This window comes from Pipistrellus kuhlii, unplaced genomic scaffold (assembly GCF_014108245.1).
Source record: "Pipistrellus kuhlii isolate mPipKuh1 unplaced genomic scaffold, mPipKuh1.p scaffold_m20_p_28, whole genome shotgun sequence".
NCBI classification, from domain to species: domain Eukaryota; kingdom Metazoa; phylum Chordata; class Mammalia; order Chiroptera; family Vespertilionidae; genus Pipistrellus; species Pipistrellus kuhlii.
In genome coordinates, this window is record NW_023425527.1 from 461,713 (window position 1) to 479,722 (window position 18,010).

An 18,010-nucleotide genomic window follows, 5' to 3' on the forward strand; every position below is an offset into this window, starting at 1 on the left:
AGACAAGGCACATTCTGCAGTCTTGATTCCCCTGCACCAAACGCATAGAGATAATCGATGCAAGAAAAACTAACCAAAGAAGCAAACACTCACCATGCATAGCGAGACTAGCAATGGCAGGGTTCCAGAAAAGACAGACAGATGGGAGGTCCTATCCAGAACCCTCCGAGCAGGCTGCCTATGGCGGAGTTGGGCACACAGCTCGGGCCCGGAGGCGGCCCAGAGCAGAAGGTGCCTCAGGGCTACTGACTGGGTGGGGGTGGGGGGTGCGGGGTGTTCCAGGTGTGACTGTTGTGCATTCTCCTTCTCCCCAGGGACCCTGAGACAAAAGTGAGAATGTCTGCCTTTATTTTTATATTATTTTAAATTAGATGTATTGGGTGAGATATCTTTCCATATTGTTACATATTGACCTCCCTCATCAGTTTTAAAGGCAAAAACAAACAACAATAATAACAACAAAACGCATCCAGTGGAGCATCACAATGCGGCAGATTTCTGCGATGGCTGTTTGGCCTGTGTCTCATCTGTTGGTGGTTGGAAATGAGGCTGAAGTGAACGCCCTTGTGCAGATGTCTTTACGCTTTCCTAAGCCTGCCTCTGGGGGATAAGCTCCTTCCTGAATGTAATATTGCCTGTCAGAGCAAATATGCATTTTGGACTTCGACTAACATTGCCCAATTGCCATCCCACGGCATGGGGCCCATTGCTGCACTTACGTTTTCACGTGCTGACTGGCATTAGCTTTATCAGTCTCTGAATTGTAACTAATGTGAATCTTGCATTGTTTTTTCCTTGAATTTTGGTGGGGTGTGTGTGTGTGTGTGTGTGAATTGTTGGTGTGACTTTTGTGTGTGTGTTTGTGCAGAATTTTGTCTCATAAAAGTTTACTCCTCTACTCCCCATCAATAAACATAAGTATAAAGGGAGTTAACAGAATATCTATCAAACATCTATATAGTCATGTGATTTAACTTGTCTTTACCTTTAAAATACTTCCCTAAACAAATTTTTGAAGCAGTATTTGAAACTAACAAAAGCTTGAATACTTACTCTTTGAAAAATTTTAATCTGTTTTTATTAAATAGAGAATGAAACCTTTCTAGAATGGTGGGTGTAAAATGTCCAGTGCTTTTCAGATTTAGGAATCTACCTCCTAAAGAAAATGAAAAGAAGCATACTGGATTTTTTATCTTTAAAATAGTTTCCTTGAATGCTTTTATGGGAAAGAATACTTATAGAGTTTACAAGTTCTGAGGAGAAATTTAAAGATCAAATTTATATACATTTTTCAAAAAGGAAGTATTTAGGAACAAACCTGACAAGAAGGTGAAACAATAACATTTCAATAAATATAAAAGTAGACTGAAATAAAATTATACACTCAGGAATGTATACTCAGTGCATTACTCAAAAGAGGAAATTCCATGAGAGCAAGTAACTTGTTGATTGCTATATCCCCAGGACTCAGAACTGTGCCAGCACATGAGTGCTCTGTAAATATATGTTGAGTGAATGAATGTACATAGATGGGAAAACTTAATATCATCAAGATGTCAATGTCACCAAGTTTATGTGTAAATTGAATACAATATCAATAAAAATCTCAATAGGAGTTCTCATGGAATTGGACATTCAAAAGTTCATGAGACAGACTAAATGTGTTAGAATGTTGAAGATTCTTTTGAAAAAGGAGAATTTATCTTACCAGAAATCAAAGCATATTAGAAAGTTAAGGTAGTTGCAATAATGAAGTATTAGCATGGGAATGGATATATAGACTTGTAGATCAGTAGAATAAAATATACATTTATGGTGGGATAAAAACTTATCTCACTTCAGTGGAGAAATGATAGATTATTCAATTAAAGGCATTGAGCCAATTGGTTATTTGTTTGGAAAATATTGAAAGTAGCTCCCTCCCTTACATTATGCATATACAAAAATTCCAGATAGTTTAGCAATCTCTATGTGAAAAATCATAGTACTAAAAATATATCAGAAAATATGTTTATGATCTTGTAGAAAGGGAGATCCTCTTAACCAAGTCTGGAAAAAAAAAAAAAAAACATAAAGGAAAAGATGGGTAAATTTGACCAATCAAAATTAAAACCCTATATAAAAAAACACACACAGAAATGAAAAGTGACAGACTGGGGAAAAAACACACATTAGTAACACACATAGCTGACAGATTAGTGTTTATCCAGAACATAATATCTTTTACAAATCAATAAAAAGGGACAACCCATTAGGAAAATGGATAAATTTGCAGAAGAGATAATACAAATGGAAAGGTGCTCAGTCTCACTATTCATCAAAGAAATAAACATTGATCCAATAATGGGATTCCAGTCTTTAAAATTTTACAAAGTTTGGAGGACAGTTTGGCAACATCTAGCTGTTAAAATTTTAAAATGCACAAAATCTGTGGCCCACGTCTCAAGCTTCACCCTGGAGAAAACGTGTGTGTGTGTGTGTGTGTGTGTGTGTATACAAAGAGGCCTTATTTCATTGTCTTTATTACTGAAAAAGGAAAAATGGAAATGTCCACCAATGAAGAAATGCTTGCATAATGAAGGTACAACTGTGAAAGCATACTACGTAGCAATTAAAAAGTGAGATTGCTGTCTAGGTTGTATTGGTGAGCGAGAGAAGCACATTGCCCAACGGTGTATATAATGTGATAGCATTTATGGAAAACTAAAGGCTATTTCCCACAGATCCATCTATAGAAACAAATGTAAAGTACAAGGTTTGGAAGGACAAACACAAAATGACCCGTGTGTCTTGCCTCAGGAGCGGAGGAAGGGGACTGAAACTGGGGAGGGTGCAATGCCCCAATCTAAAGAGAGCTAGAACCTGACTTGTTATATTTTAATTTTACTCAAAGTGGCTCGAAGGATGACCTGGATAATTCAAAGTTAATTTTTAAAATTTGAAAGAGAGAGGAAACAAGGTTTTTGGGCTGGGTGCAATTGGTGGGTCTGAGGAGTCATTGCCCTCAGCCCCTCCCCAGCTTCCATGGCCTCCTGCTCTCCAACCACACACGAGCACAGGAAATCTGGCAGTAATCCCAACTGAATTGTTCTCCAAACAGCATGAAGAAAGAACAAACTGTTTTGCAACTGTGGCAGAGAGGGCCCGTTATCCCACAGGCAGTTGGACTTCACCTTAGGGGTGAGTCGGGGACATCCTCTAAGGACTCTGGGCTTGAGAGGCAGGGTCCCCGCAGTGCCCTCCAGAGGCCACCCCCAGGATGGGGAGCTGCGGGGTGGGGAGGTGGGGGGGGAGGGGGAGGGGAACTTATGGGACAAGGCTTGTTTGGAATAGCTCCTGGGACAATGCATTCTCCTTCTGGTTACTGTGCACATTGGGAAGTCCTTAGGACCTCAAGGACACCTGGGCCAGACAAGGAGGTCCTAGACGAGGGATCTGCAGAGGTGCAATGGGCTTCCGTGTAGCCATCCTGGTCGGGCCGTTCATTGGTTGGTAACACTGTAAAGTCACAGAGCAGCATCTCAAGATGCTGCACACGAATGCAGGCCCACGGCCCCGGCCCCGAGCCAAAGGCAGATGGTTTGGAGCTCATACGTCTTGAGAGTTCTCCCACTACCATGTGGGTAGAGAGTGAAGGGGATTTTTCACATCGTTCTTTGAAAAGGCTTTCATTTTTCAAACATTCATGGCCTCCCCCGAGAAAACGGGGTGACCTTTTGAGGCCCATGAATCATTAGGGTGCCTCCGGGCCTGCCCTATCCCACCCCAGTGCACCCTCCGCTCTGCTGCCCAAGTGAGGTTTCTAAACTAAAACTGTCACCGTGCACTGTTTAGCCTTTGTGGCCCCCTGGAGTCTTCAGGACAAGGACTTCTCAGCAGGTCAGAGGGGGCTGGGTCCTGGGCCTCCGCCTCATCCTACTCCACCCGTGTCTCATGGTGTAATGATCTGCATGGAGCCCACCTGTGTCCAGTCCTGTGCTGTGTCCACTTAGCCAACTTTTAAGCATTCTTCAAGATAATCTCAAGCACCAGCTCCTCGAGAAAGCTTTTCTAGGTCCCCCCCAAGTTGGTCCAAGTGCTGTTCTTCGATGCTCCAAAGAACCCTGCACACAGCTTTTGGGGTGTCTTTCTGCATCCTCCACTGAATCCTCCAGGACAAGGCCTGCTCTTTGCTCAGTGGCCAGCACAGTACCTGCCTGGCACACGCCAGGGCGCAGTTTCAATACCTGCTGAATAAATGCCCGAGTTAAAGGTCAGAAACAGTGTGTGGAGGGCATTGGGCGAAGAGTGCTGGTGTGGATGTCCAGAGACCCGGCTAGATTGTTCCACACGGCGCTCTTGCGCTGCCCTTGGCTGTCATTTCTTTCACTCTCTCTCTCTCATCTGTGCCAAGAGGAGCTTTTATTAAATGTCTCTTCCCGCTAGAGCCTTGACAATTTCCTTGAAAGAGCGAAAGGACACTAATGGTCAGAATGGATGAGGGTGCTGGGAGTGCGTGCTCGCATGCTGATGGGAGATGAGGTGCAATTTCACGAGTCCATGTGACAAATGTTTGTGTGTGTGTGTGTGTGTGTGTGTGTTTTTGTAAAAAGCCTTAAAAATGTGGATACCCAAAATACAGCAATTTTACTTTCAGAACTTCTTGCCTAAGGAAATGATTGAAGATGTGACTAGAAGTTTAACTCCATGGATATTGATCCTAGTTTTGCTTATGATAGTGAAAATAGGAAACCACCCCAGTACCTGACAAGAGAGGATTACCGCATGAATCATCGTACTTCATACGAAAATACTACGCAGACATCAAAATAAAGTAAATCTGTGTTTGTTAACATAGAAGTCCAGGCTACATTGTTAAATACTGAAAGGAGGTTCATAAAGCAATATTTAAAGTCTGTTCTTACAATTATTTAAAATACATATGATATCTACACACAGGATACCTAATTATGACATGAGGTTATCGGTGAATGATGCATCTCTTGCTTCTTATTTATGTAAAAAACAACAAACCTGGACAGAAAAATAATACATATATGCTCACTAATTATAAGTAATTTTGATTTTTTAAACTTTGTGCTTGTGTTCTATAATTTTTTTGTGAATGGAAATATATATATATATTTAAAATATATTTTATTGATTTTTTACAGAGAGGAAGGGAGAGGGATAGAAAGCTAGAAACATCTATGAGAGAGAAACATCGACCAGCTGCCTCTTGCACACCCCCTACCGGTGATGTGCCCGCAACCAATGTACATGCCCTTGATCAGAATCGAACCTGGGACCTTTCAGTCTGCAGGCCGACGCTCTATCCACGGCTTCGGCTAGAAATACATTTCTTATAGGATTAAAAAAGTATCTTCAAAAGTCTATAAAACTGTAGGACCTGATTCACAAAGAGTTCCTTGTCCAGTGGGATAGAAGGGGTCAATGGGGAATAAGGGGAAACATATGTAGTACTTTCAACAATAAAGATTTAAAAAAAAAAAAAAAAGAGTTGCTTGTCCAAGTTCACACCTAGCAAAGCAAGCCTGGGAGAATGTCTTCTCTCTCATGGGCCCCCGGGCTCTGCTCCCCAGTGGGGTTCGGGGTCTCTGGAGCGGTGCTCCAGGTGTGTTGCTGTCCCTTATTCCTTGACCAAGAAGATGTAGTCTGGGCACAGAAGACAAGAGTGAGGGCAGGCAGGTGGCGGGAGTCGGAGGTGTGGCTTGGCCAAACAGGACGTGGGAGCCATGGTTGATGTGCACCCAGGCTGATGAGGTCCCAGGGAGGTGGACAAACGCAGTCCTTAGTCCCAGGGCTCTTTTCCTGCCTGAGAATGGTGGCCCCTTTGGCAGCCTGCTTCAGCGGAGAAACTTCCCCCTCTCCTATTCAGAACAGGCCTGGAGTCTAACCCCAGTCCTCCTGGCTGCATTGGTCTTATCTCACAGTGGCCTCGGGCTGCATCGCCCAACTGACCACTAACCACAACCTGGTTCCTGATGTCTGGGAGCAGATGGTGGGGGTGCTGGAGGCAGCCCCCTACCAAAAGCCAAGAAGGAAGGGGAGGAAGAGAGAGATAGAGGAAGTTACCTTGGTCCTGAGCCCATAGCCCCGGGGGTCCTCTTTCCTGTGAAACCCAACGGTCTCCAGCCACGTTTCCTGTCCCTTTAGCCTTTTCCGGGAATGGGCGGCTGTTCACCGGGGTTGGCCTCGGGGGCCAGATTACAGTTGGGGGTGGGGACAGTACCCTGAGGCTGATGGGATCATCATCATCATCATCATCACTCCAGGTCTCCCCGTTACCTTCCCTCCTCCTCCGGTGTCCCTCGAGTTCCCATCATTGTCCTGACCGTTGTCCTTTTCAAAGGAACCCTGGAGACTAGGTTTGATCAGAAACTGGGGAGGGGAGGTGGTTATCTGTCCCTTCTTGGGCTTAGACAAGGGGATAGTTCTGGACCCTCCTGTCCTGCCCTTCTCTCCCCTATCAGGGGCCTCTTGGCAGTGGGGGAGGGGAGAGAGCTCAGTCTCTAGAGGCGGGCCTTGCCTGCCCCAAACCTCCCCTCTCCCCCCCCCAGCTTGGAGGACATAAAAGCCTAGAGCCAGCCGAGAGGCTCTGCCAATGCTAGGGAACTTCACAAGTCAGGTGCTGGGGGGCTGAGTGACTGAAGCTAGCAAAGGAGGGGCACTGCGCACCCCTCACTCAAGGAGGCCTGGGCTCTGACTATAGGCAAGGCCCAGTGAGGTGGGACTGGGGCAGAAAGGTGCAAGGGCGGGGGGAGGAGGGCTGGGAGGAGCGGGATGGTGGGGCTCTCTTCTCCTCAATGCACCGTGAGCTCTGGACACTGACTGGGCGTGGGGTCTTGTTGTAGAGATGAAGCTGCTGTTGGCCCTCTCCGGGCTCCTGGCCACTCTGGCCTGGCCCCGGCCCTCTGAGGGTGCCACTCCAGGTAACTGTCCAGAAGGAAGGGAGAGGCGGTGTGTGGGGGGTGGGTCTGAGTGCCAGGGATTCCTTCCTCAGCGAAGGCCATCCTGGCTCTGGGGGGGTCTCAAGGGCGGGGGGCGTGCCCTGGGCCCAATCCTGACCTTGCAACCCCTAATCCGGGCAGCTGTCCTGGGGGAGGTGGAGACCTCCGTGGTGGTGACCTGCATGGAGGAGGCGAAGCGGCTAGTGGACAAGGCCTACAAGGAGCGACGTGAAAGGTGGGTGCCGGGCACTGTCCGGCTCCGGGCAAGGCTGCCAGGCCTTTGGGAAAAGAAGCAGGCCGGGAAGTGGGGCGGGGCCCTCTGTCTGTCTGTCTATCTGTCTGTGAGTGTGAGAACATCTTCAGAGCCACCCCTCCCCTGGCCTTGCCTCTGCCTGGACACCCAGGTCCATACCCCGCTTATCCAGGGAAGCCTTCCTGTCTGAGTCTGCCACACTGTCCTGTGTGTCCGTCTGCGGGGCTGGGGCTCCGCGGAGGGTCTCCGCCCACTTTCCCTGGCCCTCCCTTCTCCAACGCAGCATCAAGCAGCGGCTCCGCAGCGGGTTGGCCAGCCCCATGGAGCTCCTGTCCTACTTCAAGCAGCCCGTGGCGGCCACCAGGACGGCTGCGCGGGCGGCTGACTACCTGCACGTGGCCCTGAGCCTGCTGGAGGGGAAGCTGCGGCCCTTGCGGTCAAGAAGACCCTTCAATGTCACTGGTACTGCTGCCCCTGCACTCCAACGCCTGCTCCACCAGGGACCCCTCCAAGCGACTCTACCACCTCCCAGAGATCCACACTCCCCGCCCCCCCTACTCCTCTCAGGGACATCGAGCCTCCCCTCCCCAACCCAGGCTTCTCAGCCTAGGAGAGGAAGCGAGGGGCTCAGCTCCCCCATCTCTCGCTCCCCTGCCCGCAGACGTGCTGACGCCCGCCCAGCTGAACCTGCTGTCCAAGTCCAGCGGCTGCGCCTACCGGGACGTGGGGGTGACGTGCCCCGAGGGGGACAAGTACCGCACCATCACGGGCCAGTGCAACAACAGGTGTGCCCGGGGCGCGGGGCGGCACCTGGCCGGCGGGCGGGCTGGTCTGGGCAGCGGCGTCCCGGGCCCGGGCCCGCGCAGCGCCACCTAGCGTCCGCTCCTGTCCCCGCAGGCGCCGCCCCACGCTGGGCGCCTCCAACCGCGCCTTTGCGCGCTGGCTGCCGGCGGAGTACGAGGACGGCGTCGGGCGGCCCTTCGGCTGGACGCCCGGGGTCAAGCGCAGCGGCTTCCCGGTGCCCCTGGTGAGCCCCGGCCGGCGGCAGGGAGGGAGGGTGTGGGTGGCAGGGCCCGGGCGGCCCCGGGGCAGCCCCTGACGTCCGCGTCCCGCAGGCCCGCGCCGTCTCCAACGCCATCGTGCGCTTCCCCACGGAGCAGCTGACCCCGGACCAAGAGCGCTCGCTCCTGTTCATGCAGTGGGGCCAGTTCATCGACCACGACCTCGACTTCACCCCCGAGCCGGCCGCGCGGGTCGCCTTTGTCAGCGGCCTTAACTGCGAGACCAGCTGCCTGCAGCAGTTGCCTTGCTTTCCGCTCAAGGTGCGCGCTCTCTTCTTCCCGCCTGCCTGCCTGCCTGCCTGCCGGGTGGGGAAAGCAGACATCGTTCCTAGAAGTGGGCACCTCCCTCTGGGCTCAGGTTTCCTTCCCAAGCTCCTTAGTAAGGCTGACCCCAGCCCTCTCTTCCCTGCACCCCTCCTCCCACTCCCAGCTGAGGCCCTTCCCACTGTCCTCCAAACCTCTGTGCAAGGGTACCTGATGCTCAGAGCCTGGGTTGTGGGGCCTGGCTGGTTGGTGTAGGGAAAGTAGGAGAGAAGGAAGGAGAACCTGAGAGGCAGGAAAGGGACCGGGAGGAGAGGTTCCAGAACAGGAAAGAGAAAAGAAGAGGAGCCGGAGGGAGGAGCAGACCCAGAGCGGAGAAGGAGTGAGACAGGATGCGAAGGGGTAAGGTCAGAGGACTGGTGGGTTCATCTCCGAGGAGCCCCACGTCCCCAGCCCAGCTTCTAGCCATCACCCTGGAGCTCAGAGGCACCCTGCCCGGGGAACCTCAGATGGCTAAGTCCTGAGGGACCCTGTTTTGGTGTCTGGGTCTCCCCCCCTCTGGTTCTCGGCTCCAGGCTGCTTTCCGAGGTGGGATCCAGGCCTTCAGGAGGGTGGGCAGTGGGAGAGCCACTCCTGCCCGCTGTCCCCGCCTTGGTGAGCTGGCTGGGTCTCCCTCTGTGCACACAGATCCCGCCCAATGACCCCCGCATCAGGAACCGACGGGACTGCATCCCCTTCTTCCGCTCCTGCCCCGCCTGTCCGGACAACAACATCACCATCCGCAACCAGATTAACGCGCTCACCTCCTTCCTGGACGCCAGCATGGTGTATGGCAGCGAGGAACCCTTGGCCACGGACCTTCGCAACATGTCCAACCAGCTGGGGCTGATGGCCGTCAACCGGGGCTTCACGGACAACGGCCGGGCCCTGCTGCCCTTCGACCGCCTGGAACATGACCCCTGCCTCCTCACCAACCGCTCCGCGAACATCCGCTGCTTCCTGGCAGGTTAGACCTGGTCAGGGACCCGGCATGGCACAGGGGTGCCCCCTGCCGGAGCCACGGAGGGCCTATTTTTTTTTTAAATATATATTTTATTGATTTTTTAAAATATATTTTATTGATTTTGTACAGAGAGAAAGGGAGAGAGATAGAGAGTTAGAAACATCGATGAGAGAGAGTCATTGATCAGCTGCCTCTTGCACACCCCCCACTGGGGTTATGCCCGCAACCAAGGTACATGCCCTTGACCGGAATCGAACCCGGGACCTTTCAGTCCCCAAGCCGACGCTCTATCCATTGAGCCAAACCGGTCCCGGCATATATTTTATTGATTTTTCACAGAAAGGAAGAGAGAGGGATAGAGAGTTAGAAACATCGATGAGAGAGAATCATCGATCAACTGCCTCCTGCACCCCCCCTACACGGGATGTGCCCTCAACCAAGGTACATGCCCTTGACCGGAATTGAACCTGGGACCCTTGATAGGCCCACGCTCTATCCACTGAGCCAAACCGGTTTCGGCAGAGGGCCTATTTGTAAGCAGCTTGTCCCCTCACCAACTTTATGATGTTATTCCAGTTGCCTTGGTGACAAGTTGATGGAGCCAGGAAGGAAAAAAAGCAAAAACCCACAAAAACTCAAACCTAAGAAGGAGATTCAGGGATGGCCGGAGGAGCCTCTGTCCACTCGCTTCTCTGTCTGTCTCTCTTTCCCTCTGGACTCTGGCAGAGAGGACAGTGGAGTCCCCAGGGCCGGGGAGCTAAGGGACAGAGAACAACGGGAGACCATCGCCCTCTTGAACCGCATCGTCAGTTAGGTAGCCACTAGCCACAGGTGGCTGTTGGCATGTAAATGTAAGTTAATTTAAATGAATGTACTTTAAGCATTCAGTTTCTCCCCTGCACTAGCCACATTTCACATGCTTCCCAGCCTCACGGGCTAGCGGCTCCCATTCAGAAAGCTCTGTTGGGGGGCGATGCTCCCTATCGCCTCCTGCCCATCTTGAGTCCCTGTAATGAGACAGCGTGGGAGTGTAACTGTGAACAGCTGGCGGCCCTGGGGATACCACTGGGGCAGGGATGGTGCCCATACCCAGAAATTTTCCATTCCTCCACCCCCCACTGGGTCTCGTAATCGTCTTGGAACTTTATTTTTAAATTTTTGTTTTCCAATTACAGTCGGCATTCAGTATTATTTTATACTAGAGGCCCAATGCACGAAATTCGTGTGAGGGCCTCGGCCCCTGCCACCCGGCTTCATCTGCAAGGTCACCCGGAAGGACGTCTGGTCTAATTAGCATATTATGCTTTTATTATGTAGATTAGTTTCCGGTGTATAGCATAGTGGTTAGACAGTTGTATAATTTGCTCCAATGTTTTTTTTTGTTTGTTAGTTTTTACTAACAGAACATACTGCCGAAACTGGTTTGGCTCAGTGGATAGAGTGTCGGTCTGCGGACTGAAAGGTCCCAGGTTCGATTCCAGTGAAAGGCATGTACCTTGGTTGTGGGCACATCCCCAGAAGGGGGTGTGCAGGAGGTAGCTGATCGATGATTCTCTCTCATCGATGTTTCTAACTCTCTATCCCTCTCTCTTCCTCTCTGTAAAAAATCAATAAAATATATTTAAAAAACAAAAACAAAACAAAAAACAAAAACAGAACATACTTAGATAAGAGATGCATTCTTTATTTTTACATTTCATTTTATCTGTGGGGTTTTTTATTAACAATTTTAAATTTTATTTTAGAAGAGATGAAGTGGGGAGAGAGAGAGAGAGAGAGAGAGAGAGAGAAAGAGAGAGAGAGAGAGAGAGACACTGATCAACTGCTTTCTGCACTCCGCCACCGGAGATCAAGCCTGCAGCCCAGACATGTGGAAGTCCAACCAGCAACCCTTTGGCGTGAGGAACAACATGCAGCCAACTGAGCTGCACCAACCAGGGCTACGCCACTGGTTTTTTTTTTGGTTTGTTTGTTTGTTTTCTGTGTGTGTGTGTGTGTGTGTGTGTGTGTGTTAATATATTTTATTGATTTTTTTACAGAGAGGAAGGGAGAGAGATAGAGAACTAGAAACATCGACCAGCTGCCTCCTGCACACCCCCTACTGGGGATGTGCCCGCAACCAAGGTACATGCCCTTGACTGGAATCGAACCTGGGACCCTTCAGTCCGCAGGCCAATACTCTATCCACTGAGCCAAACCGGTTTCGGCTACGCCACTGTTTTTTAATGTAGATCCAATAGTGGGCCTGGGCCCTTCCCTGTGACCTTCCAACCTCTCCTCCCGGTGGCTTCTCATGGCTGAGCCCTGGGGAGGAGCGCAGTATGGACTCTTTTGGGGCTAGTGAGGGAAGAGCTGCAGTCCTCAGCCGGCCTCGGCTGCCTCCAGTCTGGGCTGGCAAGTTGCCTCTCCCAGACCTGGATCATCACGATCTCTGGCAGCTCCTGGGATGGAAAAGCTGCTGTCATGGAATTCCTTCCCGCCAGCCGTTAGAGCTGGTGAGGACTAAACCCTTTGTCCCACTGAAATGGGCCTGGAGCCCTTCCAGAGAAGGGTTGGGGGAGGACTAGAGGGACCAGGAGTCTAACTCAGTTGTTGTTTTTTAAGAGTCTCAGGAATGGACTTTTTTCTGTGTTTTTGCCCGTTCCCTGAATAGGCTGCACAATTAGCATGTAGTCAGGGTGGGGATGGCAACTGTGACCAGAGTTAACTCACAAGGTAGTGGCTTTCTCGAGTCCTTTGTTGAGAAGGATTCTGAGGTGGCGTCTGATTTTAGCAAGTTAGAATGCTGAGATCATTGGAAGTTCCTGACAGGGGCGTGGAAGTAGGGAATGCCAACAGGCATGCTGCTTTTTTGCTTTCCCTAAACCAAGGGAATCAGTCAACCAGGCCGTGTTCACGGCTCTCCTACTTTGTACCAAGCACCGTGTTAAACCCCATGCGTCTTCCTGTGTGTGTGGGGTGAGAGGTCAGATACAAAAAAGGCAAAAGACAGCAAGCCTTGTTCTCAAGGAGCTCCCAGTTTCAGGTACGGGAAAGTAGCAAGTCCTATGTCAGATCTGACCCCTATTGAATGAACCTCTCTGACCAGCAGCGCCCCTAGACCAAGGACGGAGCTATTGTGGTGGGCCGGGGAATCACCACAGGCCGAGGTGTGCAAACGTGGTGTGCAAAGAGGGGTGGCCTGGGCGGGAGGCATTTCAGGGGAGGGAGTTTGAATGGAGCAAGTCCTTTCTGGGACGGAGGACTTAGGAGTGACTTCCGTCCTCAGGGGACACCCGTTCCAGCGAGATGCCCGAGCTCACCTCCATGCACACACTCTTTCTGCGGGAGCACAACCGGCTGGCCACACAGCTCAGGCGCCTGAATCCCCGCTGGAATGGGGAGAGGCTCTACCAGGAAGCCCGGAAGATTGTGGGAGCCATGGTCCAGGTAGGCGATCCTGAGCATCGGTGATGCCAGGGCTCAGGCAGAGCTGGCACCCACACGTGCCTCTGGCACAGGCTGTCTGACCTTGGGCAGTTTAACCTCAGGGGCCTCCACTTATGCATCCATGATACTGCAAAGAGTAAAGGACATGTATGAACACACCGGGCGTGTACTACATGCCTGACAAGTGATGCTTGTCTTCCATCTTCTCTTTCCCAGGCTTGCTCCCCTGTCTGTTCTTCTGTCCATTGAGAATGGAACTGGGAGGGTTAAACGCCTGGGGCTAAAGTAGCAATTCCATAAATTCCTCTCCTTTCCTTCACTTCATTGGTACCCTTGGCTCTTTTACCCACTCACCTGTTCTCTTTGGCTTTATCCTAGCTCACCCCATCTCCTTAACCTTGTTTATTCCCTGGCCGTGTTCCTGGTTCTCTCTTCCAACCCTTGATGTTCCAGCACCCCCATCTCCCATCCTCTCCTGGAGACATAAACACACACACACACACCACCCTTTGTAAAACTCTGGTAGGGGAGAAAGTTGCAGGAGCAGAGGGTGAGTTTCTGAGCTGAATTTAAGTGAGATTCATTTAAGTCTCGGAGGAAATTCTAGAGTCTAGAGTGAGGTGTTTCTGAATCTCTTCCTCCCTGGGGAAAGCCACCTAGGGTGGGTGGTCCTTTTCCTTCTTGCCTCCCCTCCTCCCACAGTCAAACATTGAACCCTACTGGGAGCCAGGTACTTGCTGGGCACAGCAATTCCAAGAGAAAGGAGATATAATCATTGCCTATAAGGGGCTTTTCAGTTAGTAAGAGAAATGAGACATGGATAACTCCAAGTCCAGGGAGTTATCAATGACTAACAAAGGCCCTTTCTTACTTAATCCCAAGCAGAGGGCAGCAAAATTAACTTTAATTTACATTTGACAAACTGAGGCTCAGAGAGGTTAATAACTTGCCCAAGGTCACACAGCAGGCAAAAGCTCTGCTTATATGCCCTAGGTGCCATTCTATTAGACTTAGATCCAGTGCTGTGGGTGGTAGTTCCCTGGTATCCCCCGAGCCAGGGGCAGGTGGTGAGAGGGAGGGGCGAGTAGCGAGGCCAGTCTGAGTGACTTTTCTTTAGATCATCACTTACCGGGACTACCTGCCCCTGGTGCTGGGTCCAGAGGCCATGAGGAAGTACCTGCCCAGTTACCGCAGCTACAATGACTCGGTGGACCCTCGGATCTCAAACGTCTTCACCAACGCCTTTCGCTATGGCCACACCCTCATCCAACCTTTCATGTTCCGCCTGGACAGCCAGTACAGGCCCAGGGGGCCCAATCCCCGTGTTCCGCTCAGCAAGGTCTTTTTTGCCTCCTGGAGGGTTGTGAAGGAAGGTGAGTGGGACCCCGGCCAGGAGAGAGTGAGCTGGCAGGCAGCTGAGGGTCAGGAGGGTGGGTTTGGCTGCAGGGAGCTAGGGCAGGAGAAATCCTCTTTCCTTCCGCTTCTGGGGGTCTGATCTGACTTTCCAGCCTCAGTTTAACTGACTTGCTTCTACATCTCAGCATAAAGAATGGGGTGGAGACGGCTCATAGGGAGCTGGCTCCTTCCTGTGTGTTGTGACTCTGAGACCCCTGAGATCAGGGGTGTTGGGAGCACCCTGACCTTACAAGTCCGAATGACATAGTCTCCCGAGACCTCGAGGCCCCAGTGAGAGCCTTCCCACTGGGACCACCTAGGCCCCAGGAGCTGCGTATGCCCAGCCCTCTTCTGCAATCCGCCTGACCCTACCGTGGACTTACCTCTGACGCCTACCTGAGCTCTGATGCTGAGCCAGACACCCTTTCCCCCCCAACCTTGCTCCTCTTGCCGCCAGGTGGCATCGACCCCATCCTCCGGGGCCTCATGGCCACCCCTGCCAAGCTGAACCGCCAGAACCAAATTGTGGTGGATGAGATCCGGGAGCGGCTGTTTGAGCAGGTCATGCGGATCGGGCTGGACCTGCCCGCGCTGAACATGCAGCGCAGCCGGGACCACGGCCTCCCAGGTGAGGGGCTGCAGGATCCTCCTCCCCATCCCCGCTCCCGTGTCCCCAGCTACCCAAGGCTTCCTCCTCCAGCCCTCGCACCCTGCCCTTAGGAATCGGTCTGAGGTCAGGCACTTACCCCTCCCTGGGCCCACCTTGTCCATTTTCCTGGCCTCCTCTGCATTGCGGTCACCCTTGCACTTGGAGCATCAGCGTCATAATAACAAGCCCCCTCCCCTGCAGAGCCTGAAAACCCGTCTCCATCACCATTTCATTTTGCTCCACTTTAGATGAAGCGTATCATCGCACACATTTTACTGACGAGGAGACAGGCTTGCAGAGATGCGAGACCTGCCTGGGTTCTCCAGCCAAGTCAGGAACGGAGCTGGAACCCAAATCGGCCTGACCTCAATGCCTGTGCCTGTGTAATGGCACAGCCGTCGTGGCTGAGCCTCCTAGACACACGTCACCCCTCCGAGGTCTGGGATCTCCAGAGGGGGACAGTGAGAGGTCCTGTGCTTGGACCTGCGTTAAGGCAGTTGAGGGTTTGCTTTAGTGTGGGAGGGCAGAGCAAAGACAGAGAGGGTCTTGGAGCAACTTAGCTCTCCCCTTGGCCTGAGCTGAGGGGTCAGGGTTCCCCAGGGGCCTGAAGCCCGGGAGAAGCCCTTCTGTGACCTCCCCTCCCTTCTGTGACCCTGTACATGGCCTTGGTGTGTCAGGAAGGAGCGTTTTCTGAGATGCACCCGCAGCCACCTCTCCCCTCCCCCGACGCAGGGTACAATGCTTGGAGGCGCTTCTGTGCACTGCCTCAGCCCCAGACCGCGGGCGAGCTGGCCACGGTGCTGAAGAACCGGGACCTGGCCAGGAAGCTGATGGCGCAGTACGGCACGCCCAACAACATTGACATCTGGATGGGCGGCGTGGCCGAGCCCCTGAACAGCGGGGGCCGCGTGGGCCCGCTCCTGGCCTGCATCATCGGCACCCAGTTCAGGCAGCTCCGCGATGGCGATCGGTGAGGAGGAAGCAGGAGGAGGTGGTCCTGGCGCGCTGGGTGGCCCTGGTCCTGTCCCTCATCTCTTGGGTCCCCAGCTTTTTCCAGCGAAACGAAGGGCTGGGAGGAACCCATGGCTTCCCAGTATATTTCAGGGAACCTTAAGGGCAGCTTGCAGGTGCTCTGAACCTGTTGGGGGTGTGACAAGGAGGGACCCCGGGCCCCTGGCTGTGAAGGCGGGAAAGACAGAGAAAATGCCACCCTTTCCTTCTCTGTGTTTCGGGCGCCGTCCTGGCGCTGTCAGCCACCATTGAACAGTCACATGCTGCTCCTAGTGTCATCTCATCGTGCTTCTGACATCTGTCGTACCTATGTCTCACCTCGCCTGGGGTGTGTGCCTTTGGGAAGATTAGAAAAAGGTGTCCCTCTCTGGGGGAGCAGATGATAAACACTCCCCCAAGATTCTCTCCATCCCCGTGGGTGCGGCTCAGGCCAGGGCCCAGGACGGGCCCCGCTCCCTGTCCAGCGTTAGCGGTGCCCACAGGTTGCTGGGGGAGGGCATCTGGCCAGCTGGGCATTGAGTGGGGCTTCGCTTGTTTGGAAACCCCTGGTTGCCTGAGGGCCCGGAGCACTCCTGTGCTGGAGAGCGGTGTCTGCTGTGGTTCTCTGGCATCCAGGGGGTGGCGCAAGCCGGGGGATGCCCTGGCGAGCCTCGGGTGCCATGGCCGTGGTGTTCCCATGCAGGTTCTGGTGGCAGAACAAGGGCATATTCACCACGCAGCAGCAGCAGGCCCTGGCCAGGATCAGCTTGCCTCGCATCATCTGCGACAACACGGGCATCACCACCGTGTCCAAGAACAACATCTTCATGTCCAACAGATTCCCTCGGGACTTTGTCAACTGCACTAGCGTCCCCAAGTTCGACCTGGCGTCCTGGAGGGAGAGGGACTAGAGGCTGGGTAAGGGGGTGCAGCAAGGAGGTGAAGGCTGGGCACCCCTGGGCTGGCAATGGCAACCACAGCTCTTTCTTCCCTAGCCCCCGCCCCTGCTCTGGGTGCCAGCCGAGAAAACAAATGACTAGACATGCATTCATATGTGTGTGTGTGTGTGTGTGCGCGCGTGCGCGTGCGCAATGAATATGAATTGCATTATATGTGCATGTGTTATCTGTGAACGTGGGTGGTGTGGTGTGTGCTGGGTATGTGTGTCCTTTGTGGTGTGTTTGCTGTGTCTGTGAATATTAAGTGTATGGAAGTCAGAGGAGTGGATTGGTGAGGAGCACAACCTCAGGAGCTGGGCTGCTTGGGTTCAAATCCCTGCTCTGCAGCTTACCAGCGGTGCGACCTTGGTACATTACTCAGTCTTGCTAAGCCTGGGCTTCCTTCTTGGGAACAGCTGCTATCACAGGGTCCTGGTTGCTTCCAGGGCTCGTTTGCATCCGCCAGTTGTTCGATCACTGAGCACTGGCTCTCTGCCAGGCTCTGTGGTAGGCATGGGAACCACAGGGAAAGGCAGACACTGCTTCTTCCCTCGTGGAGCTTACACCCCAGCAGTGTCCTGGGTAAAAGGGACCCTGGAGGGGTGGCCATTAGCATTCGGGCTGTATATGGTGGTTGAGCTATGAGCTGAGGTGAGCCAGGCTCAGTCCAGGGCTCCCTTTTTTGCTTCCTTACCCTGATCTCTTGCTTATTCACAGGAGCTTCCTGGAGAGGAACTGGGGCACGTTGGCTCTTTTGTACCGTTTGTTCGTACCTGACATTTATGATAATAAAGTAGCACTGATGGGGATCGTTACCGTGTGTCTGCAGTGGGGCTAGTCCCCATGTAGGGCTTGCTCTGGGTTCTGAACTTGAACCCAGTGTGGTCTGTGCCTCGGGGCCCTGTGTTTTCTGAATTGGGGGTGAGGGTGTCCAGCAGTCTTCCTTTAGCTGATCCACACATGGGAGGCAGTCCGTTCTTAGAAGCCTAGGGGCCAGGCCAAACCAAGCAGGGACCCTCCTCCCTCACCTTCCTCCCACCTCACCTGGAGAACAGGAATTGTGTCCACCAAGTTCTTATGT

At 52.5% G+C, this 18,010-nt stretch overlaps 1 protein-coding gene across 1 annotated transcript; it reads left to right on the top strand.

Annotated features, from left to right (window-relative positions):
- Window positions 1-6,597: 6,597 nt before the first annotated feature.
- On the top strand, window positions 6,598-17,744 carry MPO (myeloperoxidase). The gene is made up of 14 exons (XM_036454362.2): window positions 6,598-6,727; window positions 6,855-6,932; window positions 7,092-7,185; window positions 7,487-7,665; window positions 7,865-7,988; window positions 8,101-8,230; window positions 8,319-8,525; window positions 9,213-9,531; window positions 12,797-12,957; window positions 14,075-14,330; window positions 14,810-14,980; window positions 15,734-15,971; window positions 16,695-16,909; window positions 17,647-17,744. Exons 2-13 carry the CDS (start codon window positions 6,857-6,859, stop codon window positions 16,900-16,902), a joined length of 2,163 nt encoding a protein of 720 aa, XP_036310255.1. The 5' UTR covers window positions 6,598-6,727; window positions 6,855-6,856; the 3' UTR covers window positions 16,903-16,909; window positions 17,647-17,744.
- Window positions 17,745-18,010: the final 266 nt, after the last annotated feature.